At 42.0% G+C, this 25,589-nt stretch overlaps 1 protein-coding gene across 1 annotated transcript in view; it reads right to left on the bottom strand.

The window, feature by feature from the left end:
* The window catches only part of LOC138744298 (EF-hand calcium-binding domain-containing protein 6), a 93,482-nt gene extending 75,230 nt beyond the window's left edge, over nucleotides 1-18,252 (bottom strand). The window contains exons 1-4 of the mRNA XM_069900238.1: nucleotides 17,946-18,252; nucleotides 10,912-11,018; nucleotides 734-834; nucleotides 554-631 (exon numbers count right to left, since the gene is read on the bottom strand). Of these exons, the coding sequence (XP_069756339.1) occupies nucleotides 554-631; nucleotides 734-834; nucleotides 10,912-11,018; nucleotides 17,946-18,252 (593 nt within the window). The remainder of the gene's footprint in view (nucleotides 1-553; nucleotides 632-733; nucleotides 835-10,911; nucleotides 11,019-17,945) is intronic.
* Between the last annotated feature and the right edge of the window lie 7,337 nt (nucleotides 18,253-25,589).

The raw sequence follows: 25,589 nt of genomic DNA, 5'->3' as shown, positions 1-25,589 counted from the left end.
AAGTCATTTCTTAATCTGTACTTCATTAGTATATGAGAATTAAAGTGGTGTAAATGTTGAATTCTGCTCCAGATCATAAATTCCAAATAAAGTGGCTATATACACTTTGTGGTTATGTTTAGTACTGTATTTTCATCTCCATATCGATGCTCTGTTTCCAGTGATCATCCATTTGTTTCCCATGTTTGGATTTGTCTAGTTTTCAAGCAGCCAAACAGTTCTGTTATTAGTAAAACCACCTATCAGACCTCTCATTGACACTACTCGGAACGATAAGTAAAAGCCCATGAGGGCTGCAAAACCACAGCTGGCCATGAATTTCTCGTGAGTTTTTCCCTCTGGGATTTTTCATGACTCCTTTGACGAACTTTTGTTGGATGACCCTGAAAATCCCTGCAGAAATTCTCCCTGCATTCTTCCCCTCTCAGTTACAGTGGACAATGAGAGAGTCTACACACAAACCCACACTTTCTGAAAGCGCTTTTGCATTTGAAAACCACTACTCAAAATAAAATAGTTCACTAAAGAGAAATCTCTCTTCTTACTAACTCACCTCAAAAGCAGTTGGTGGAATTGTCTTGGAGAGATAAATCGTTCCAGGAATTTTGAGAGTACCATAAGTAAAACTTCCCTTTGAAAATGGATAATATATATTAATCAATTACTGTATGCAATATTTTCATCTTCTAAGCACTGAACACTACCTCCTGATATGATGATAATTAATGTTTACCTGTTAAGCTGCTCTCTTCCTTCAGGGTCATTAGATTTAAAAAGCTGTTTGACAGTGAAGTAGCCGCTGGATTTTATTTTTTCACGCAGTTGATGTTCCAGCTGCAAAACAGAACAAAGTTTGAGGGAACATCCGTGAACAGGCTCTGCGGTGTGTGATTAGATCACAGCGTTTCGACTGCATAAAGGCCATCAAGGGACAGGGGGCGAAGATACATGGATGCATTGTGAATATGTTGTCCTTGGATAGAGATTCTAAACTGGAGAAAGACCCATTTTGATAGTATTAGATAGGAACTGGCAAGTGTAGACTGGAATAGGCTGTTTTCTGGCAAAGGTGTGTTTGATGAGTGGCAAACCTTCAAAGGTGAAATTTTGAGCGTACAGAATTTACCTATTCCATCCACAGGCATAGGAAACTTTGGTTTTTGAGGGATATTGAGGTCCTGATTAAGAAGGAAATTAATAGCTGGTACAAACAGCAATAACAAATGACTTATGAGACTATAAGAAATGCAATGAAACACTTAAAGAGAAAATTAAGAGGGCTATCAAAAGGCATGAGGTGGCTCTGGTAGATAAAGTGAAGGAAATTCTCAAGAGAAAAAGGACAGCAAGGGACAAAATTGGTCCTATTAAAGACCAGAATGGTCATCTATGCACGGAGCTACAGGAGAGGAAGGAGATCTTGAATGGGTTTTATACATCTGTATTTACTCAGGAAACTGGCACAGAGTATATGGAAGTGAGACAAACAACAATAGAGATTACTGAGGAATGTAGTTGCTGTTTTGAGGCAAATAAAGTTGAATAAATCTCCAGGAATTTCCAAGATTTTCCCTTAGATCTGTGGGAGACTAGTACAGAAATTGCAGGGACCCTAGCAGAAGTATTTAAAATTTCCTTAGTCATGAGTGAGATGCTGGAGGATTGGAGGAAAGCTAATGTTCTTGCATTGTTTAAGAAAGGATCTAAGAATAATTCAGGTAATTATAGGTCAGTGAGCCTGACGTCAGTAGCGGATAAGATTTGAAGGTATCTTAAGAGATTGGATCTATAAGTATATGGATAGATTGGGACTGATCAGCATTTGCATCATCAACATGATTCTGTGTGCTGTAGATCACGTCTAACCAATCTTATAAGAGTTGTTTAAGGAGGTTATGAAGAAAGGATATTTACATGGAATTTAGTGAAGCCTTTGGCAAGGTCCTGCATGGGATGTTGAGCAAGAAGGTTCAGTCGCTCGATATCCAGGATGAGGTAAATTGGATTAGACCCTGGCTTTGTGGGAAAAGCCAGAGAGTGGTTGAATATGATTGCCTCTCTGACTGGAGTCCTGTGACAAGTAGTGTGCCGCAGGAATCAGTGTTGGGTCCATAAATGTTTGTCATCTATATCTACATCAAATTGGACTACCCAATTTGCAAATGACACTAACACTAAGATTAGAGGCACAGTGGACAGCAAGGTTTTTAAAGCTTTCAGCTGGATCTGAACCAGCTGGGAAAATGAGCTATAAAATGGCAGATGGAATTTAATGTGGACACTTGTGAGATGTTGCTCTTTGGGAGGACAAACTGAGGTAGAACTTCATTATGAGGAATATAGATAGGCTAAATATAAGTAGGCTTTTTCTCCTGAGGTTGGGTAGTCAAAAACGAGAAGACATGGGTTAAGGGTGAAAGGTGATTTTTGAAGGGGTACATTAGAGGGAACTTGTTCACCAAAAGGCCATGTGAAGATGGAATGGGCTGTCAGCAGAAGTGGTAAATGTGGGCTCGATTTCAAAACAAGAGAAATTTGGATGGGTACATGGATGGGAGGGGTATAGAGTACTATGATCTGAGTGCAGGTCAATGGGCCTAGGCATAAAAATAGCTCATGACTAGATTGGTTGAAGAGCCTGTTTCTTTGTTGTAAGGTTTTATGTTTCAATGGTTCTAACTGAAAGATGGTGAAGGTTCAAATGGCTAAATAGTCTGATCCTTATAGTCAAAAAGTATAAGCTGCATAAAAAACAAGATGAGATACTATCAACTTCCCTCGAAACAAATTGGTGTTTCCATTTCTCATGATTTCTTTAGTCATAAAGCTGCTCTTGGTGGTCTCCACACTTGTCAGTATTAATATTATTCCAATGCAAAGCATACATTGGCTGAGAGTAAACAACTTATAGCCTCTTTGAAATTACACAAGCTAACTAGTCTGAGCCATCATAATGACTCATGATTGGAAAGGAGATTACAATTACCAGAAAATCTCTGTCAAATCTGACACTACTATAGCCCAGGTGTTGCTATACAGGTACACCATCCTTTATCCGGAACCCTTGGGGGACAGTGTGTTCCGAAATTCAGATTTTTCCGGATTTCAGAAAGCCCACCCAAATTGTGCTGCCGTATCCACCCCCACCTCCACCCCCTTCCAGTTGCCCAGCCGCCTCCCCCAAGTGCCAGTCCCTTGGCTGCCTGCCCCAAGCACTGGTCCCTCGGCCGTCTCCCCCAAGCGCTGGTCCCTTGCCCGCCTCCCCCAAGTGCCGATCCCTCAGCTGCCTCCCCCAAGTGCCGGTCCCTCAGCCGCCTTCCCCAAGTGCCGGCTGCCCGGCCGCCTCTCTCCCTACTTACCAGATTTTGGAACTTTACGGATTTTAGATTTCCAGATAAAGGATCGTGTACCTCTTTCAGCCTTTATTGCATCCCAACACAACATACACAGAACATAATACTTAAATACATTGTCATTAAAACTAAATAAAATAGTTTGCTTATTTAAAATTGCACAAATATGGGCAGCACAGTCTGAAAGGAGTTTGCACATGCTCCCGATGGCTGCATGGGTTTTCCACAGGTGATCCAATTCCTTCCCAGCTTTCAAAATATACAGGCCTATTACCATGTTGTACATCTAATTTAAACTTTTACTTAGTTTCAAGGGATAAGATATGTAATAAGAACTTGTGAGCAGGTTTTTCTCTTGCTTTGACAAAGAGGATAAGGCAGTGAAGAAACAAACGGAATGAAGAGCCTACAAATTTCCACTGCCACTACATTCCTGGAGATTTTGATTACATCATATTTTTGGAATGCATGTTCGCTGCTTATAATGGTCTCATGTTCAGCCCTGACATAATATGGCAAAGGGCCTGTTCCCAGACTGTACTGTTCTGTATTTAACACACACACACACACCCACACCACACACACACACACACCACACACACACACACACACACACACACACACACACACACACACACACACACACACACACACACACACACACACACACACACAACTATTTGGCATGTTCTTCTCCCTGCTGCTGCCGCATGCATTTTGGGATTCCGACGACGAAGTGCATCTGCACACAATATGCGACGGAAAGCTCTTTTACTTGTACCATCTGAACGAGAAGAGCAAGACCCAGCAGGTTCTCATCAGAAAGCTACTGTTCTCTGAGGACGCAGCACTGATCTCCCACACAGAAGGGCAGCTACAGAAGGTGATCGACAACTTCTCAAAGGCTGGCCAAGAGATCAGGCTGATGATCAACATCAACAAGACCAACATGATGGGGAAAGATGTTGAGACTCCACCAACAATCTGCATTGGAGTCGAAGAACTTGACGTCACTGACAGCATCACATACCTAGGCTCTACCATCACCAGCATCCTCTCATATGATGCTAAAATCAACAAGCGCATCGCTAAGGCTGCCACTGTGATATCCAAACTAAGCAAAAGAGTGTGGAGCAACAAACACCTCACAGCAAACACCATGCTCAAGGTGTACCAGGCATGTGTCCTCAGCACCCTGCTTTATGGCACCAAGTCATGGACAACATAGGCCAGGCAGGAGAACTGGTTTGAGAGCTTCCATCTCTGATGTTTTCGACACACCCTGGACACATTCTGGCAGAGCAGTCCCACCAACACCAAGGTTCTGGATAAAGCCAGTTCTCTTAGCATGCACCTCCTGCTGTGTCAGTGACAACTTCGATGGCTTGGCCACGTACACCTTATGGAGGATGGTCACATCCCAAAAGACCTGCTGTACGGTTGTCTGGCTGAAGGATCTCAACCCATCGGCTGGCCACAGCTGCGGTTCAAAGATGTCTGCAAGCATGATCTGAAACATGCTCACATCGATGTGCCCCTTGCCGATGACTGTGGCTACTGGAGAAGTGCTGTCAGAAAGGGCGTGAAGAGCGGTGAAGAAAAGCAGGCATGCCAGCTGGAGGATAAGAGGACCCAGAGACAACAGAGCCAGTCGACCACAACCCATCGTCCCAACTTCATCTGCAGAAAAGGTGGTAGAGGCTGTCATGCTAGAGTGGGCCTTATGAGCTCTAAAACCAACTATCCATGGCACCACCATTGTCTTCCAAGACAGAATGATGCCAACTGCTATTTATTTTTGAATATTTTATTTATCAATTTTCAAACTCAAACTCATACAGTGATCAATGTTCATCAAAACTTACAGTCATCATTTCTGTACAAGGTTCACTGCTGAGTCCAAGCCCTTTTTCTACCCCTTCCTCCACCCCGCCCCCCCCCGCCCCCTATCACACTTGATGGGCCATATAACACACGACATTCACAACAAAAGTTAAAAACATAAATCAGGGATATGCGGATTTGTTATGACCTGGCCAGTATCCTATCTATGGCTTTTATTTCTCCTTTTCGTATTGGGATGGGATGGAGCTAGGCTGCGAGGCAAGATGGCCCACCCTATAATTGTGCACTTATGAAATTCAGATACAATTTCCAAATTTTAAGGAAGGTGCTGTGTTTTTTCCTGAGATCATCGGTAATCTTCTCCATGGGAACACAGCTCTGCATTTCTGCATTCTAGTGCGCAATGCTCAAGCTGGAGCCGGACTTCCAGGTAGCTGCTATGCACTTCCTGGTCACTGCCAATGCGTCTATTACAAATTGGATTTGAAATATGGCCGGCTTCATTGTAAGTCTTATGTCCATCATATTTCCCAGCAGGAACAACTCGGATCCTATGGGAATTCTTTGCCTATGATTTTCCCCAGGTCTTCGCCCAGGTCCACCTTGGTACATGTCCAGGGTGCATGCACAAAAGTTCCTGTCACAATGCCACATCTGAAACATTGGTCTGAGATTTCTGATTTTGATCTGTTCAATTTTTGTGGCATCAGATAGAACTGGTGCAGAAAGTTGTACTGCACCAGCCTGTACGGCACGTAAATGATTGCTGTCATGCTGATCCGACACAGTCTGACCAACACCGCTTGTCAATCATTATTCCCAAATGCGACTCCACCTCTGCCTTGACTTGTGAAGGCCTGGTTTATCCCTCCCCCCCCCCCCCCCCCTCCTCCACCCCCAGACTGAAGTAAGAAATACACTGCTGAAATAAACTTCCATGTTTTCCCCTTTCAAATCAGGCTCACTATGTCACTGCACTCTGGTAGGGCCATAGTTGGACTTAATTTGTCCCTCGGAAAAGATCTTATTTGTAGATAGCAGTGGAATGCCCTATTTGGTAAACCATATTTATTTCTAAGCTGCTCAAATGACATTAATTGACCCTGCTCATAATAGTCCTCTATGCACCGGACACCACTACGAGGCTAGGTGTCCAAGATCTTGTTACCCACAGTCCATGGGAGCAATTTATATGGACCCAGGGGTGTTTTTGGAGACGGCCCCAGTTTGATTAATTTTCTTCCAAATTAAAATGACTTGTTTCAATTATTTTCTTTCTTTCTGGATAGCAATTTAGCATTCCACTGGTAAATAAAGTCCTCTGTGACCTTCTCCCCAACCATGTGCAGATCATTTTGTGCCCAGGATTGTACACCTCACCCCTCAATGTATCTCAACTTGGCTGTCCAATAATATTTCTTGAAGTCTGGCAATCACAATCCGCCAAGACTGAAATCCCAAATTAATTTCTGCATAGAGACCCTGGCCACTTGGCCATTCCATAAAAATCTTTGCACATGAGAAAGCAATTTCGGAAAGAATCCCCAGGGCTATGCCAAGGGCAATGTCTGAAAGAGGTACTGGAACCTTGACGACACATTCATTTTTACACAGTTAACCCTGCCCACTAGTGTTATAGGCAGGGTCATCCACCTATTCAAGTCCTCCTCAATCTTCCCTAGCAAGAGAGAATAATTTAGTTTGCATAAATTATTCATGTTATTATCCATCTTCATCGATGCATATTTAATCCTATTTTGCAGCCACTTCAAACGACTGTTTTCCTGGTATTGACTGTAATCTCCTTTCGTTAGTGGCATAATTTTGCTTTTCTCCCAATTAATATTATACCCGGAGATCTCCCCATAGTCCTCCAGAGTAGAGTGCAACTTGATCAGCGAGTTCACTGGGTCTGACAGGTATATCAGCACATCATCCACAAATAGGTTAATTTTATGTTCCTCCTGGCTTGCCCTAAATCCCTCAATGACTGGATCCTAGCATTTGGCCTCAGCCAAGGGCTCCATGGCTAGTATGAATAGAGCTGGAGATAGTGGGAAACCTTGTCTACTGGATCTTGACAGTGGGAAAGCTGGCAAAATTTGTCCATTGTCACAATTTTAGCCTTGGGTATGTGGTGCAGCATCCTTATCTAATTTATAAAAGTTGGCTCTAACCCCAATTTTTCCAGCACTTTGAATTAAAAAGTCCCATTCTAATCTATCAAATGCCTTTTCCGCATCCCAGGATACAGCTACCCCTCTTTCATTTCTTGACTGTGTCGGGTGCATTTTACACAACAGCTGTCCAATGTTATCTGCCACCTGTCTCTGGCACAAAGCCCACCTGATCTTTGTTTATTAACTTTGGTAGCTACTTTGCCAATCTATTCGCCAAAGCTTTGGCCGGAATTTTGTAATCTGTGTTTAACAACAAGATCGCCCTATAGGAGGACAGTACCAGTGGATCTTTGCCTTTTTGTTTTAGAATCATGTTAACAATTGCTGTCAAAAAAGATTCTGGGAAGGTATGCATCTCCACTGCCTGGTCTACCACTTGCATAAAAAGAGATATCTACAAGTCCTTAAATTCCTTGTAAAACTCAGGTGGGAACCCCTCCTCCCCGGACACTTGTTAGTTTGTCATGAACTCAATGTTTTCCCTATTTCTTCCTCTGTGAAGGGGAGATCTAACCCCTCCTGTTCTTCATAGTCTAAATTTGATTACTCTAATTTTGACAGGAACTCATGCATTTTGCCAAATCCCTCCTGCCAATTCAGATTTATATAAGCCTTCATAGTATTGCCTGAAGGTCTCGTTGATCTCTTTTGGCTTGTACAAGATCCTGCCATTCTCTGTTTGTATCACATTGATTGTCCTTGAGGCCTACGCTGCCCTCAGCTGCCAAGAAGGAACCTTGAGTGCCTTCTCCCCCAATTCATAAAATGTTTGTTTCAACCTCCTTAGGATCTTTTCCATACTATACATTTGGAACATTTTGTATTTTAATTTCATGTTTGTCAGGGTCCTATCATGCTCTTCCAGGCCTGACTCCTGGCAGGCCCTCTCTAAATTAGTAATCTCCTGCTCCAATTCCTCCACCTCCCTTGTGCACTCCTTTGTAACTGTTTTAGTTGGCCCACTTGTCTGACCTCTCAAATATACTTTGAGGGTGTCCCATAGGAGAAATTTATCAGAAGTAGAGGTATAGTTGGCCTCACAGAACACATCTATCTGTGCCCTAACAAAATTCCGGCTTCCTCAGCAGCAACATGCTAAGGCGCCATCTGTACATCGTATCCTGCATTTCTATAGTTAGTGTCAGAGATGAACGATCTGAAAGAAGTCTTGCTGATTATTCAGTCTCCATGATCCTACCTTCTCCGAGAGGAGGGCCATTGAAGATGGGCGGGCAATAAAGTATTCTTTTATCTCAATATAAGTGTGACCTTCCTGCACCAAAGAAAGAAATTGGAGCCACTGGAAAGAGTGGCAAAGCAAAAGGGATATGAGTGTGTAATTAGATACCCTGAAATCTTGAAGATAGTAATGCCGGAGGGTGGGGTGAGAAAATTGTTTTCTCGGATGGAAAAGAGGCTCAAAGGTTTGTTAAACAATGGGAATTTGTAACAATTAAGAACGTTTATAATGTTTATGAAATAATAATAATAGCACCGAGGGAGAGGGACTATTCCTTCTATTCAAAGCAACATGACTCCTACTCTAGAAGAGGCTTTTCTGAAAATCAAAAATGGACTCCTGACTTCAGCAAGTGGACATTTTGCCCCATCTCCCGAGAACCCTATTCAAAATGTTAGTGGCAGGATATGTAAGGCAATAAGGGAGCTAATGCAATTTTCGATCATTAAAGTTGGCCTCCTTATCCATCCCCACATCACTGAATTGACATAAAAAAATAACTATTCCCTCTTCTTGCTATGTTGTGTTGTAACCACATCAATTGAATATTTTGTGTAAATTTTAATCACTATTACTTTTGACAATGGCAAAGTGGGAAACATCATTCACTCCAAAACAATGTGAGGTAATATCAGAGAACAAGCAAGGGGTGGCACGGTTGGCGTAGCAGTTAGCACAATGCCTTTACAGCGCTAGCGATTGGGACTGGGGTTCAAACCTCATGCTGTCTGTAAAGAATTTTGGTACATCTGCCCGTGTCTGCATGGGATTTTCCTGGGGGGCTCTGGTTTCCTCCCACCATTCGAAATGTACAGGGGGTGTAGGTTAATTGGATGTAAGTTAGATGGCGCGGGCTCGTGGGCCGAACTGGCCTGTAACTGCGCTGTTCATTTGCAAAATTACTGAACAATTGGTTAGGATGGGATTGCGTTGTTTGGAATAGAAGCAAATTAAGTGAGTCATGGTACTGAGAGGACAGAAAGAATGGGAGATATTTATAACAAGGTGACAGCATTTATGAAAATAGGTCGAGAAAATAAGGGAAGAAGTGAGGAATTTTGATTTTCATTGATAACTTGAATGTGGAGATTGGATAAACAGGAACTTTTTTTTCCTTGGAGCATGGGTGGCTGATGAAGGCGTACAAAATAATGAGGGGAATCATCATGGTCTCCATAATAGGAGAGTCTATAACTAGATGTGACAGTTTAAGGTGAAGGGGGAAAAGATTTAAAATGGAACCAAAAGGCAACCTTTTCACACAAAAGCTGGTGGGAATAAGGAATGGACTGCCAGAGGAAGTGGTAGAGACGGATACAAGTACATTTAAAAGGCACTTTGGTCAGGTAAACGGATAAGAAAGGGTTATTGGTCAAATGCAAGTAATTGGAATAGATCAGATGAAAAACTTGATCACCCTGGACAAATTAGGCCAAAAACCTGTTTCCTTGCCATATGACTCTAGAGGGTGGTGGATATTTGGAAATGGCTGCTATTGAAAGCAAAAATATTCATTATATCGAAAGGTAATCTGCATAAGATAAGGTTTTCAGAACTATGCATCGAATTGGAAAGTGGGATTTCTATGTATCGCTGATACATAGGGTAACTTCCTGTATGGGAGGTTCACCCCTTCATCTGTCCTTTGTAATTAATTAAACCTGTGAATTGGTAAAGACTATGCCTCAATAGCAGTGCCTGAACACCAGCAGACATGGCCGAGGTGGGAGCATCCAAGAGCTGGATGAATTTCCCACTTGCCTTTACATTCCAGCCAATTTTCAATTGGAGAATATTGGAAAGGCACCAGAGACTCAGCTTCTAAAATTTAAGAATTAAGCAGGGCAGTACGGTTCGCATAGTGGTTAGTGCAACACTGTTATAATGATGCAAACTGGGTTCAAAACCGGCGCTGTATGTAAGGAGATTGTACGTTATCCCTGCATCTGCGTGGGTTTCCTCCAAGTGCTCTGGTTTCTTCCCTCCCTTCAAAAGTGTACGGGGGTTGTAGGTCAATTGAGCGTAATTGAGCAGCATGTGCTTGTGGGCCGGAAGGGCCTGCTACCATGCTGTATGTCTAAATTGGAAAAAAGTTAAAACCCCCATGTACTGGTTTCAAATACCCTATTCTGGCATTGGTGTGAAGTTTCTGTGAAACCCTTATGTCATGAAAGTAAGACTATGAGTGCAAGTATGCTCATATTCATTTCAAAGAACCTTAAATTGAGTATCAGCAATCTGATACAGTCTAATTACCTGACTATGATATTGTCATAGCTATGTTAATACGTACCTCATCAATCTCAATCCTGAGTTGTGTCCCTGGGCGGGATGTGTTAATAAGCCTGCCTCCCTTGCTTGCTCTGCTCTCAGCACGGCTTTCAAGGTCTGTTCGTTGACCTGTTACGATAGGTTATAGATTAATATGCAAGTTAATTAATACGAATTACAATAATAGGTTTCAAGACCAAGAACAAACTGCTTCCATCCTGGGGTTCTTAATATTTAACTAACTGACATAAACCTTATTTTTCAATTCATAAATGCCTTGAGGAAGGGAAAGCCAGAGGTATGCAATCCAGTGATCATCGGGGGAATCAGAGGTGGAGACGGTGAGAAAATTTACATTCTTGGGAGCCACTATCTCGCAGGATCTTTCCTGGACCCAACACACTAATGGCATCATAAAGGAAGCATGTCAGTGCCTCTACTTCCCCAGGAGTTTGCGGAAGTTTGGTATGACACCAGAAACCCTGGTAAATTTCTACAGACGAATGGTGGAAAGTGTGCTGACCGGCTGCATCGTGGTCTAGCATGGGGACACCAATACCCCTGAGTGTAAAGCCCTCCAAAAGCACAGACAAAACCCTCCCCACTATTGAAAATATCTACAGGGAAAGCTGCCATCAGAGAGCAGTAACAATTATCAAGGATCCACACCACCCAGCACATGCTCGGTTCTCACTGCTTCTATTGGGAAAGAGGTATAGGTGCCACAAGACTCACACCACCAGGTTCAGGAACAGTTGCTCCCCCTCCACCATCAGACTCCTCAACAACAAACTCAATCAGGGATTCATTTAAGGTCTCTTACTCGTGCATTTTATTGATTTTATTTTCTCTATATTACATAATTTGTTTACATTCATTATCTATTTAGAGTTCTTTACTTATTTACATGTGTACGTTCTGTACAGTTTTTTTTGCACTACCAATAAGTGGTAATTCTGCCTCAACTGCAGGAAAAAAAGAATCTCAGGGTTGTATGTGATGTCATGTATGCACTCTGACAATAAATCTGAAATCTGATATTTCTGATGTGAACAAGCAAAGCACTCCATAGGTTGCACTGGTTTCTTTTTTTTATATATTATTATTAAACATTTATTTTAATAAGAAAAAGTTTAACATTACATATGTTGAAAGAAGAGAAAACATGCAGATGTTGTTGAAAATTTTCAATAAATATTTAGTTCGGCCCATGACTTAGTCCAAGTTTTTAATTTTGGCCCTCCGTGAATTTGAGGTGTCATGTACAACTGGTGCAGGACGTTATACTGCACCATCCTAAATCTGGTGTTAACAATCCCTGTCACACTGTTCAGACAAAGTTGATGCAGAATAACTCTAAAACTTAGGGTTAAAATGCACTTCAGCCTGAAACTGACAAGAACATTTCAATCTGCATGGTTCCCTGAACAAACAGCAGAATGATTTCAGTACAGCAATTGCACTTTTTTAAAATAAAACTTGAATTTCAACAGTGAAATCAATTATTTATAAAGGGATACCCTTCATCAGTGGAATAATATTTTTGTAATATGTTACATAATTTCCCCTTCCATATGAAAAATCACAATCTTCAGTTTAGATCCAATCATAGATTGCATCCAATCTTTGAAAGCATCATCCAAAGCTCCCCATCCCAAATCTACTACTATCTGGAAAGCAAAGATTATACTGTGGCGCTTGCAGGAGCTGAAGGAAATCACTGCTGTCACAGAGAAGGTCATTAATGCTTGTTATTATTCAAATTCAGCGTGCCCCTTTAAACTGTGATGTCATAATCGCTGCCAAAGGTGCGGGCTGGAAAGGATGCTGGAGTCAGAGAGAAACCTCTGACGACGCCATTTCCTCATGGCTGCCCCACCATGTGGCGATACAAGCGGGGCCGGTTCGCCATGAGGATGGATGCAATCAAACAATCTACTGGAGGAACTCACCAAGTGGCATGCAAAAGTTTGGGCAGCGCTGGTCAAAATTTCTGTTACTGTGAATAGTGAAGTGAGTAGAAGATGAACTGATCTCCAAAATGTTCAAGATGACACATTCTTTTCAACATTTTAAACAAGATTAGTGTATTATTTTTGCTTTATACAATATTAGAGTGAAAGAAAGGAAAGGAGCACCATGCAAAAGTTTGGGCACCCCAAGAGATTTGAGCTCTCATATAACTTTTACCAAGGTCGCAGAACTTAATTAGCTTGTGGAGGTCAAATTGAGGCTTGGAAGACCAAGCAAACATTCCAAGGGAATTGCTTATAGGATTGCTAGAAAGGCTACAAAAGGGGAAGATTTAGCAGACTCTGGAGTGGTGGTGCACTGTTCCACTGCACAGTGACACCTGCACAAATATGACCTTCATGGAAGAGTCATCGGAAGAAAACCTTTCCTGTATCTTCACCACAAAATTCAGCGTCCAAAGTATGCAAAGGAACATCTAAACAAGCCTGATGCAGTTTGGAAACAAGTCCTGTGGACTGATGAAGTTAAAGTAGAACTTTTTGGCCGCAATAAGCAAAGGTAAGCTTGGAGAAAAATTGGTGCAGAATTTCATGAAAAGAACACCTCCAACTATTAATTATGGGGGTGGATCGATCATGCTTTGGGCTTGTGTAGCAGCCAGTGTCACAGTTAAAGGGAAGAATGAATTCAATTAAATATCAAAAAATTCTGGAAGCTGTGACAGAATTGTTATTAATCTATGGTTAAAATTATATATATTTCTTAGTTAAGGGATTTTGTGGGATGGCCAGGAACACACTTACAGACACACACAATTACACAGAGAGAAGCCATTTTCAAAGATGCAGCATCTGTAAAACAGAGCAATAAAAATTAGAATTGAATTGTTCATTCAATTGCTGGAACAATAGTGTTTGCAAAGGTGAAACACTTGTGTGCACAAAGAAAACTTTGTCTTCAATGGCCAGAAGACAGAGAGGAGTCATTTGATTTTGAATTATACTTGTGAAGTGATTGGAAGAAACTTAAAAGACAGCAGTAATGCCATGTGATGAAGACATTTCAGCAAGACATTATTAAATTGCAACAAGAAACATCTGAAATCAGAAATGTAGAGGCCGCTAGTGAGAAAGGTACTGTTCTTATTGTATTCGCTTCACCATGAGAAATACACAAATCAGTGGCAAGGAAGAGCCACTTCAGCTGTCTCTTTGAAAAGAGGACAGTTTCACCATGTCCATTTTTACATGGCCACTTCATTTTAACTCTTGCTGGGGTTTATGAAATTATTATGGAAGAAAACACTATTCATGAAGCTGCCATACAAGAGAGGGAAATCATTCGTATGAAGAAACAATATTCTAAAAGCAAACCTACAAGAATTTGTGAGTTTTAGAACTTTTGATCAGCAGTAAAGACTGAGTTTCAACACAAGAACTTTCTGAGAATAAACTTTAAACTCATCTCTTCAGAATTATGCCTAAACTCTAATGGTTTGGGTTTTGCTACACACACATATATACATTTGTACATAGTGAGGTTAAGTTTAGAGTTAAATAAGAAGTGTTCAGTTATTAACTAAAATTATTATTTTGAAGATACCATTGTTTTAGTGAATTTCTATTGCTGCTGGTCTAGGTCATAACAAATTAAACATCACATCATGTGGGTGGAAAAAACACTGAAGATGAAACGAAGATGGCTTCTACAACAGGATAATGATCCTAAAAACATCTCAAAATCCACAATGGACTACCTCAAGAGGCCTAAACATCCTCAAAAATCTGTGGATAGACCTCAAAAGAGCAGAGTATGCAAGATGGCCCAAGAATCTCATAGAACTAGAATCCTTTTACAGGGATGAATGGGCGAAATCCTCCAAGCAAGAAATGAAAAGACACTTAGCTGGCGGCAGAAAGTGTTTACAAGCTGTGATAATTGCCAAAGTGGGTTTTACTAAGTACAGATCATGCAAGGTGCCCAAACATTTGCTTCTGGCCCTTTGGCTTTTTTAAAATTTTGTAACTGTAAAAGATGGAAATAAAAAAGTAATATTAAAGAAATGTTTTATCTTTAACGTTATCCTTTTTGGAAATCAGGTCCCCTTTTACTTAGCTATTCACAGTAACAAATTTTGACCAGTGGTGCCCAAACTTTTGCATACTATTGTAGATGCAATCAAACAGTTTACTGGAGGAACTCACAAGTCAAGCAGCATTGGAGGGTAAGGCAAGAAATAAATTGTCAATGCTTTGGGTTGAACCCTGTCAAAATAGTGATAGATTATTGGAAAATAAGGAAGCCTCCCTTTCTGATGATGAGAATGAGTTCATTTTCATACATTTTGAATAGCAACTATAAAGATACATAAGCAAAGTTTCGGCCCTGAGCTCTACATCAAGGTTAGCTTAATGAAGGTCTCAGGTCCAAAACATTGGTTATGTAATTGTAGTGGGCCAAGTGACCATGCAGTTAGATGGGCCAAATCACCTCCTCAGTTGTCTGATACAAGATTACGCGGGCTTTGCTTTGGAGGAGAAGCAACGTTGCCCGGAGGACAGCGCCACTTCCTGGTTGCGCGCCACTGGACAGATAGTGATGTCACGACGTGCTGAAATCACTTCCTAAGGCCAGCGTTCCCCTCACAGGAAGTGGGCAATCCCCTAGAGCAGCGCAAGGAATTCAAAATAAAGTTGTTACTGGTTCACCCTCGTGCTGTGTGGACGTCTCTCATTTTGGTAGCACTGCTGTTAGCAGACGCTACATAACTTTGTTTATGCTATATAAAGTAAGCTGTTTGACCTACTGAGTTTCTCTGGCATAGTGTTTTTACTTCAATCAAGGCATCTGCAGACTCTTGTGCTTTACATTATTGTCATACACATTGGCCCTACATTTGTTCATACCTTGATGAAGGGCTGAAGCCCAAAACATTGGTGACGTACCTTTATCTTTGCTGTATAAAATACACTGTTTGACCAGCTGAGTTTCTCCAGTGTTGTGTTTTACCTCAGCAACTGCAGGCTCATTACTTCAATGAGCTGGGAGAGGTGTTTGGTAACCTACTTTCTTCTTCCTGTTTTCTGTCACTCCCTGACAAACCAGTTTCGATGCCATGTAGCAGAGCAAGCAAACTTGGTCCTATGTTAATGCGCGAGTGGCGGCTTCCAAGCAGAAGCGGCAACCTCCGGCTCTCAGGTAAGGGCTCAACCAGGAACTCGTGGGGGGCGGTTCGGAACCCGCGGGCCGGCCTGCGGCTCTTGCACCCTGCACCCGGAGCCCCAGCTGGTCAGCGGGCCCCCACCAAACACGGACAGGCTGGGCCAGGGGTGAGCCCCAAGTCTGCGCCCCACCAGAGCGGCCTGCCTGGGGAACCTCCGGGGTGTTTTGCAAGGCGTGGGAAAGGTTGTGGTCCTGTGTGTTTCTGCCCACTCGACCCTGCGTGGTACAGCCAGGCGTGGAAGAAATCGAGCCGCCTGTCCGGGGGCTCCAGGGTCCAGCAGGGGGGGCAGAAGAACGTTCGCCCGCACCATCAGCACTCAGCCGCGGCAGGAGTAAACGATTCCAGGGCGCACCACTCCATAACTGTGCATCTTCCCCTGTGTTTCTGTATCCCCTATATCAGTGTATCTTCCCCTGTGTTTCTGTATCCCCTATATCAGTGTATCATCCCCTATGTTTCTGTTACCCCTATATCAGTGTATCTTCCCGTGTTTCTGTATCCCCTATATCAGTGCCTCTTCCCCTGTGTTTCTGTATCCCCTATATCAGTGTATCTTCCCCTGTGTTTCTGTATACCCTATCAGTGCCTCTTCCCCTGTGTTTCTGTATCCCCTATATCAGTGTTTCTTCCCGTGTTTCTGTATCCCCTATATCAGTGCCTCTTCCCCTGTGTTTCTATATCCCCTATATCAGTGCCTCTTCCTCTGTGTTTCTGTATCCCCTATTAGTGCATCTTCCGGTGTTTCTGTATCCCCTATATCAGTGTATCTTCCCGTGTTTCTGTATCTCCTATATCAGTGTATCTTCACCTGTGTTTCTGTATCCCCTATATAAGTGCCTCTTCCCCTGTGTTTCTGTATCCCCTATATCAGTGCCTCTTCCCCTGTGTTTCTGTATCCCCTATATCAGTGTATCTTCCCGTGTTTCTGTATCCCCTATATCAGCGCCTCTTCCCGTGTTTCTGTATCCCCTATACCAGTGTATCTTCCCGTGTTTCTGTATCCCCTATATCAGTGTATCTTCCCTTTTCTGTATCCCCTATATCAGTGCCTCTTCCCCTGTGTTTCTGTATCCCCTATATCAGTGCCTCTTCCCCTGTGTTTCTGTATCCCCTATATCAGTGTATCTTCCTGTGTTTCTGTATCCCCTGTATCAGTGCCTCTTCCCCTGTGTTTCTGTATCCCCTATCAGTGCATCTTCCGGTATTTCTGTATCCCATATATCAGTGTATCTTCCCGTGTTTCTGTATCCCCTATATCAGTGTATCTTCCCCTGTGTTTCTGTATCCCCTATATCAGTGCCTCTTCCCCTGTGTTTCTGTATCCCCTATATCAGTGTCTCTTCCCCTGTGTTTCTGTATCCCCTATATCAGTGTATCTTCCCCTGTGTTTCTGTATCCCCTATATCAGTGCATCTTCCCGTGTTTCTGTATCCCCTATATCAGTGTATCTTCCCCTGTGTTTGCATATCTCCCTGTGTCAATGTATCTTCTGCCCTGTTTGTATCTCCCAGAGTGTTTGTATTGCACCTCTCCCTTTTTTTTTGTATATCTCCACCCCCCCCCCCCCCCCACGATGTTTGTGTATCTTCCTGTGTCTGGTCCCGTTCCCCCCACCCCGCCGTGATGTATTCCCAAATGTCAGTGCATTTCCCTACCTGCAAGCATCTCGCCTTCTGTCGGTGGATCGCTCCTGTGCCAAGATCTCCTGTGTGTGTCCCTCTCCCCCCGAACCAGGGCCATCCCCGCATCACGCTCTCCCCTTCCCCTAATCCCGCCACCCACCCTGTTTCTGGGTCTCTCCACTGTTTCCCCGCCTCGCCCCATGTTCCGCTGCAATTTCGCCACGGGAGCCGACTTACCGAAGATGGGCAGCCTGGGTCTGTCGGGGTCCGCGCCGAACGCCACCTCCACTCCCTCGGGGATGTGCTGCAGAGTCGGGGCGCCCCGCGACGCTTGCTTCTCCCTCGGCTCCCTGCCGCAGCTCCGGACGCTGGCGGCTGGCCGGTCCCGCACAAGCGGCAGTTCAGCCGGAGGCTTGTCAGCCGCCCGCGAGTAGCCCCGGACAGTAATCGTGTCCGGGTCCCCGAGACGGGACAGTGGGTGGGGGATGTGTTGCAGCCGGGCTGAAGTGTGGCTGGGAGGTCGGGACAATCCTATTATTGACATCCTCAATAAGGAAGCGGGGGAAGGAGCAAAAATCTTCAACTTTAAAGCAGAGAGAGAGAAAGAGAAACTTTCCACGGCGGTGGCCACTCGAGAGCAGTGGCTCCGGATCAACAAGAAGACGTTGCCACAGGCAACCCAGCAAGCCCAAATCCTTTTCACTAAATTGGTCGGCATTCAGAAAGCAGCGAGGAAAGCGACTCAGACAGTGCCACACACAGGGGAACGCCAATACACAACGATAACCCAATTGCAATACACATACATCTGTGCATCCTATTTTAACTTGCAAAACTTCACCTGGGCTGTCGAATCAGTAAACTTGACCATCAGTTGAAGCAAATACTAACTTCAGTGGCACAGGCACGTCCACGAGGTGGACAGAGAGAAAGAAAAACGAACAATAATGAGGTGAAGGGAGAGTTTGGGAGAATTCATCTGCAGGGAAAAGTAACGCTGCAACAAAAGTAACCAAGAGCTGAAGTTGCAATGGTGCGGGAAGACAAGGGGACACTGCAGCGGTGATGCGCAAATACTGCTCAGACCAAGACCCCTGATATAGATGCATTTCCCTCACTGGATAAATTGGATTCATACAATGGTTGTGGGGAGAAGGAGTCCCTTCGACCTATCAAATCTTTGCTTTCTCCTATTAGAGCAATGGTCTCAGCCCTGTTCCTTCATTTCTTTGCTCTTGGACCCACAGATCACAAGTACCAGTTCCCAATACAAATTCAATGGAACTAAAAGCACTAATTGCAGAGAACTGCATTGGAATTTTGACGTTCAAAAAAAAGGTAGAATTCACGAATTCAACATTAATTATCTAATGCAAAGTTGCTTAAGTCTTCGTTTTAAAAAAAACCTAAGTGTAGAGATACAGAATAGCTAGCATGGGTTTCCAAAAGTAGTCATGTATGGTTGATACAGGTGATGTGATGGTTGTGGTGTATATGAACCACCAGATTTCAATGAAGTCTCATATAAAAGACACATATCAAGGTTAAAAAAAAACTTGTGTAAGCAGAAGAGATGAAAAGGTAGAAGCAAAACAGATAATGGCGTCACATGGAGCATCTAAAGTCAGGATTGAGGAGTCACGCGATGGAGTAGTGGCCGGACGGTGAACTCCAGCCCTCTCCAGAAAAGTCGGGAAAAACAAGAGAAAACACAAAGGCACAGAAATAAAAGTTACAGAAAAGTGAGTATAAAGGTGGAAAGAAGATGGCGACAAAAAAAGAAAAGTCGAAAGCAACGGTAAGAAGAGAGGAAGAGAAGACAAAGGAGGAAAAAGGTGAAGGCCTTACCTGTCCGAAGAGGCCCGCTGCGGAGAGAGAAACCCGCTCCCTCAGGTCGGTAAATAATGGACTACAAAAATGGCTCGCTGAGCCGAGTAAAAGTGCGCAACCGCGCATGCACGAGGAATCGCGCATGCGCGATGCGAATGAAAAAAAACACACCGACGGGAGGGGGGACCAGCTGGGGAGTCGATCTCCACAGCCGGCAACGACAGCTGCAGAACACCTGCAGCAAGAAGAGACCACAGAAGACAATAGAAACAAGAAAGAAGAGGAGGAAAGGGCAACAAAGAAACAACAGATGGTCAACCCAGAGGAAGAAGAAGAGGAAGAGTATGGTGAAATAGAAGAAGAAAAGATAGGCAAGGTAAAGGATATACTTGCTCTTATTAAAGGATACATGGAGTCATTTAAAGAATGGCAAACACAGGAATTTAAGGATTTAAGAAAAAGAATAAACAACACAGAGGAGAAAATAATTAAAATGGAGATGACCTTAACAGAAATGGGAAAAAAAATGGACAAGATGGAAGAGCGGGCAGTAGCAGCAGAAATGGAGGTAGAAGACTTAAAAAAGAAATTGGAGAAATCTAATAAAAAAACTAAAGAGACACAAGAACTACTAGCTCAAAAAATAGATACAATGGAAAACCATAACAGAAGAAATAACATAAAGATAGTGGGCCTTAAGGAAGATGAAGAAGGCAAGAATATGAGGGAGTTTATAAAAGAGTGGATCCCTAAGACCCTAGGATGTCCAGAACTACAGCATGAAATGGAAATAGAAAGGGCACATAGAGTATTGGCCTCTAAACCACAACCACAACAAAAACCAAGATCTATTGTAGTAAAATTCCTAAGATATACTACAAGAGAAAAGGTACTGGAGAAGACAATGGAAAAAGTAAGAGAGGGCAACAAACCACTGGAGTATAAAGGGCAAAAAATCTTCATTTATCCAGATATAAGTTTTGAACTCCTAAAGAAGAGAAAAGAGTTCAATACAGCAAAGGCGATTTTATGGAAGAAAGGGTATAAATTTATACTAAAGCATCCAGCGGTATTGAAAATATTTATTCCAGGACAACAAAACAGACTATTCTCGGATCCAGAAGAAGCACGAAAATTTGCAGAACAATTACAAAAATAGACTGAGGGAGGAAGACGGGTAATGAGAGTTAAAATGATCACGACTGATATGTATGTGGGTAAAGACAAAAATAGACTGAGGGATGAAGACGGGTAATGAGAGTAAAAATGATCACGATTGATATGTATGCAGGTAAAGAGGTATAAGAGTGAATAGAGACAATGAGCATACATGAATGTATCTGTACTTAGAGGAAAATATAGATAGTATAGACAAGAATTAATAAGGGAAGGTAATGGAATAGAGAGAATAAGGAGGGAATTAAAAGAGGGACCTTTGTGACATATGAAAAGTGAAATCTTTTCTGGGGGAGGCGGGGTGGGGGGAAATAGCGGTCACTGCAAAATCAGTTGACGCTTGCGAGTGGATTCGCAAATCCAAATGGAGAGGGGAGATGTGGTTGTCCGACAAGGGATAAAGGACAACTCAGGAGGTGAAGGGGAGATTGGGGATAAATAAGATAGAAATAGGAGAATAAGGAAAATGTTAGATGTGGTAGGAATGTTGTCTTATAAAGAGTTGAAAATAAGAAAACAGAAATGTAAAAGGAGGAAAGGTAATGATGGAAAAACGGAAAGAGAAGATAAACAAAATATAAAAGGGCTACGCTGAACTATATGTCTTTAAATATTAATGGAATACATAACCAAATTAAAAGGAAGAAACTACCAAATTTAAATGAATAAATGTATTCCATTAGAAAAAATAACATATTGGTTAAGAAGTAATATTGAAATATTCGAACAAGTATAGGAGCCTTACATTAAATACAATAGCGAAAACCTACCGGGGACAAACATTACCTAAGTTGATGGAAGGAGAAGGAAAGAAAAGAATGGACTCAGTAGAATTTCTGGTGTAATTTTGTTGAATGACAACATTGTCTGACTGGCTTAATGCAACCTAGATTGTATACCTAAAATGGATGAGAGGGGGGGTGGGGGGGTGGTTTGGGAGGAAAGGGGGGGGGGGGGGAGAAAAAGTCACTGTATATGTGTGAAAAGAAATAGTGTATATCATGGCTAATGTGATTTATGGTGTGAAAAATAAAAAAATTTAAAAAAAAAATAAAAAAAAATAAAGTCAGGATTGAACCCGGGTCTCGGGCGGATAATGAAACAACTGCTTCACAGTGCCAGAGGCCAGGGCTGCATGACAATATTGCGGCATGTATTTTAAAGGGGCCCTAAATAGTGCCAGCTGGCGCATGCGTGGAGAGGGGGGCAGGCAAAGATAAGGTTGGAGGAACTGATTTTTTTTCAAGCCATGACCACTATTTCATACCGTAAAATCGGATCCTTTCAAGCAGCATCATTTCCAGAAAACAATGTGTTTATATATTCATTTATTGACATCAACAGGTTAATGATCCTTACATGTTTATTTTAAAATTTGATATTGTTATGACTTGTGGCAACTCTTGAGGTCCTGCTTCGCCTGTGTAAATAAACAGCAAATGCAAGAGGTTAAACAATGAGCCAAAGAGACGGAAAGATTTCTTCCGATTAACTGGACTGCATCGCATTTTCTAACCGGGGGACCTAATTGACCTATAACCCCTGGAATGTTTCAAATGGTGGCAACTCCACAGAGTTGCGCGCTTTCAGTGCCACTGATTCCCTTGGCATTTTTGTGGCGCCACATCAATTAAGCAATCCGGATTCCAGATCAGACCGATTGGACCTTGTTGACTCCAGTAGGAAATAAAATAAAATTTGGAAAAAAAAATTCACATTTCCAAGCAGGTTATTGTGACTAAAGCACCTCCTGGAATGAACAGTGTGCAAACTGGCCTCCCGCTGCAATGAGCCTGCAGCTCTCTTTGTTTTCCCGCTAATTAGCGATTTTATCCAATTATCACCTTTAATTGGGGTGATTAACACCGACTATCAGTGTGGAATCTCATAGCCGCTGCACAAAGGTGAAAATGAAAATGTTTAAATTCATCATACTGTCATAACCGGTGGGGACCCTTTAAAATGTGACTTTCGCTCCCACATTCATCCGACCCTGCCAGAGACCTGGGTCCAATCCTGACCTCAGATGCTGTATGGGTGGAGTCTGCATGTTCTCCCGGTGAGGACATGGGATTCCTCTGCACCAGTTTCCTCCTTCATACCCAAGTCATGCAAGTTGATAGGTTAATGAGCCACAGTGAGCTGCCCCTGGTATGTACATAAATGATAGTAACAGGAAGTAAGCCATTTGGCCCATCGAGCATGTTCTGCTATTTAATAAGATCATGACTGATCTGGCCATGTACTCACTTCTACCAATCTGACTTTTCCCTATAATCCTTAATTCCCCTACTCTGCAAAAATCTAACTTATCGTAAATATATTTAATGAGGTAACATTTCTTGAGCAGAAAATTTCACAGATTTACTTCTCTCTGGGAAAATCTATTCCTCCTCATCTCTGTCCTAAATCTCCCCTCAAACTTTTTTTCAAATTTTATCTTATTGGCACATGTAAAAATGTCATATATAACCAAAATTACTATAGATCAAAATCAATACATGCTATTTTATCGCTTTTTCCTCCCTTCTACATAGAAAATTCCCAAAGAAAGAAGAAGAGAGAAAAAACCCCAGAAAAAGTAAGAAAAAAAGAAATAGATTAATTTTAAAATCAATACTGGATATTACCTTATAATTAAATTAGCATTTACAACTATCAATATATCTATTAAATATAAAATGTATAATAGAATAAAACACTACTGCATAACATAATACTTGGTCAAAATAGAACATCTAACAAAAATAATAAAATGTGGCCGGGGAGTGACAAAGTTCACACCATATTTTACGAATTAACAAAATGTAAGTACTTATAAAGTTATAGCACCAATCTCTTGCATATTTGGAAACCAAATTCTCAAAAAAGTATCACATTATTCTTTAAATTATAAGTAATCTTTCCTAAAGGTATACAACTTCACATTTCACCATGCCATCTCTCTAATACCAAATCCATATCCAATTTCCATGAAACAGCTGTTCAATCTCCCCTCAAACGAGGCTATGTTTCCCAGTTCTAGTTTTACCAACTAATGGAAACAATTTTCCTGCCTATCTTATCTACAGTATCTCATGTTTATCTGTTTCTGCAAGATCACCTCGCATTCTGAATTAAAGAGAATATAGTCCCATAGGCAAACTCCCCCATCTCTAGAATAACCCTGTTGAATCTCTTCTGCAGTATATCCAATGCCAATATATCATTTCTCAAGTAAGGAGACCAGATCTACACACAGTTTTCCAGGCGCTGCATTTCCACCAGTACCCTGTACATTTTCAGCAAGATCTCTCTGTTCTTAAATTCAATCCCTCTAGCCTTCTTGATAACCTGTTCCACCTGCAAACTGACCTTTTGCAATTCATGGGGGATCTTGGTGAGGATGTGGGGAGAATAAAAATGGGATTAATGTAAAATTAGTGTAAATGAATGATTGATAGATGGCGGGGGTTTGATGTTGTATAGCTGATTTTAAATTGAAGTGATGTACATAATAGAGCATGACTGCTACGTGAAAACATAGGAAGATTTAAACCAGCTTCTTTAAAGTTCTAATCCTTTCCCCCTGTCATTGTGTCCTTTCCATGCTTTTTCATATGTTGATAAGGTTATCCTAAGGTAGGTAAGCCTTCTCAAGGAGGGAATATTTCAGTTGGAAATTATAATTCTACAGCTGCAATTCTAATAAGCAATGTGTAGACTTTTCCACATCTCTTGGCTCCTGCTAAGCATTTCCTTGCTGTTTCCAATAAATAAATATCAGAGTTAACAACATAATTATCTTTACTACTGTTCACATTCTGGCACCTGACTGTGCTATTCATTAACTTATCAAAATGTTGACCAAGGTGATATTTACAGACTAAGCACACTGAGAATTTTGACTAAACTATAGTGCACTGTAGTTTGAACCATGGTGGTCTTGAGGCAGGATTTTCTGAGTTCCAGAAATATTATTCTGCAAGCTGCTGCGCATGAATGGGCAGCTTGGATGAGTATCCCTGGCAGTTAACAGAACGTGGGAGGGTTCACGATTTCCTAACTGAGCTTTGAATCCCAGATCTTACATCTGAGGCCAGATTTGACTGTATCACTTAGATCAGTGGTTTTCAAACTGCTCCCCTAAACTCACATTCCAGTTTAAGCAATCCCTATGCCATAGGTGCTCTGTGATTAGTAAGGGATTGCATAAGCTGGTATGTGAGTGGGAAGGGAAGATTGAGAACCAATTGTTACTGAAATATTTTGCTTGAGAAAAATGGTCAATGGCTCATTTCCTTTGGAGTTATGAAACCCTGCACATAACGAGTCAATTAAGTACGATTTAAACAGTGATTTTCAATGTTTTTCTTTCCACTCACATACCACCTTAAGTAATCCCTTACTAATTACAAAGGATTTATGACATAAGGATTGCTTAAGGTGGAATGTGAGTGGGGGGGGGGGGGTGCAATTTGCAAACCACTGGCTTAGATCCATCATAATTACTCAGAAACTACATTTCATCTTTGTCTTCACTCATGTGTAATACCCAGAATGGCTGGATTATCCTATGACAAAAGGTTGATTGGAGTTGTCAAGTCAGGTTATTATCATCTTATTAGACAAGTACAACCCAATGAAACAGCATTCCCAGTTCTCAGTACAAAACATGCAGATACACAACCAGTCATAATGCATATACAAGCAATACATAGGCAGGACAAGTATTCATATATACAAATAAAGAAATCAATATTGTTTCAATAAATATGAGAGTCTCGGATAGTTAAGTGTCAGCAGATCCTTTGCTCATTCAGCAATCTCACTGCCCATGGAAAGAAGCTGTTTCTCAGCCTGGTGGTTCTGGCTCTGATACTCCTTTCCTGATGG

Source organism: Narcine bancroftii, chromosome 1, assembly GCF_036971445.1.
Source record: "Narcine bancroftii isolate sNarBan1 chromosome 1, sNarBan1.hap1, whole genome shotgun sequence".
In the NCBI taxonomy this organism is placed as follows: domain Eukaryota; kingdom Metazoa; phylum Chordata; class Chondrichthyes; order Torpediniformes; family Narcinidae; genus Narcine; species Narcine bancroftii.
This window is presented reverse-complemented; position numbering and strand designations above follow the sequence as displayed.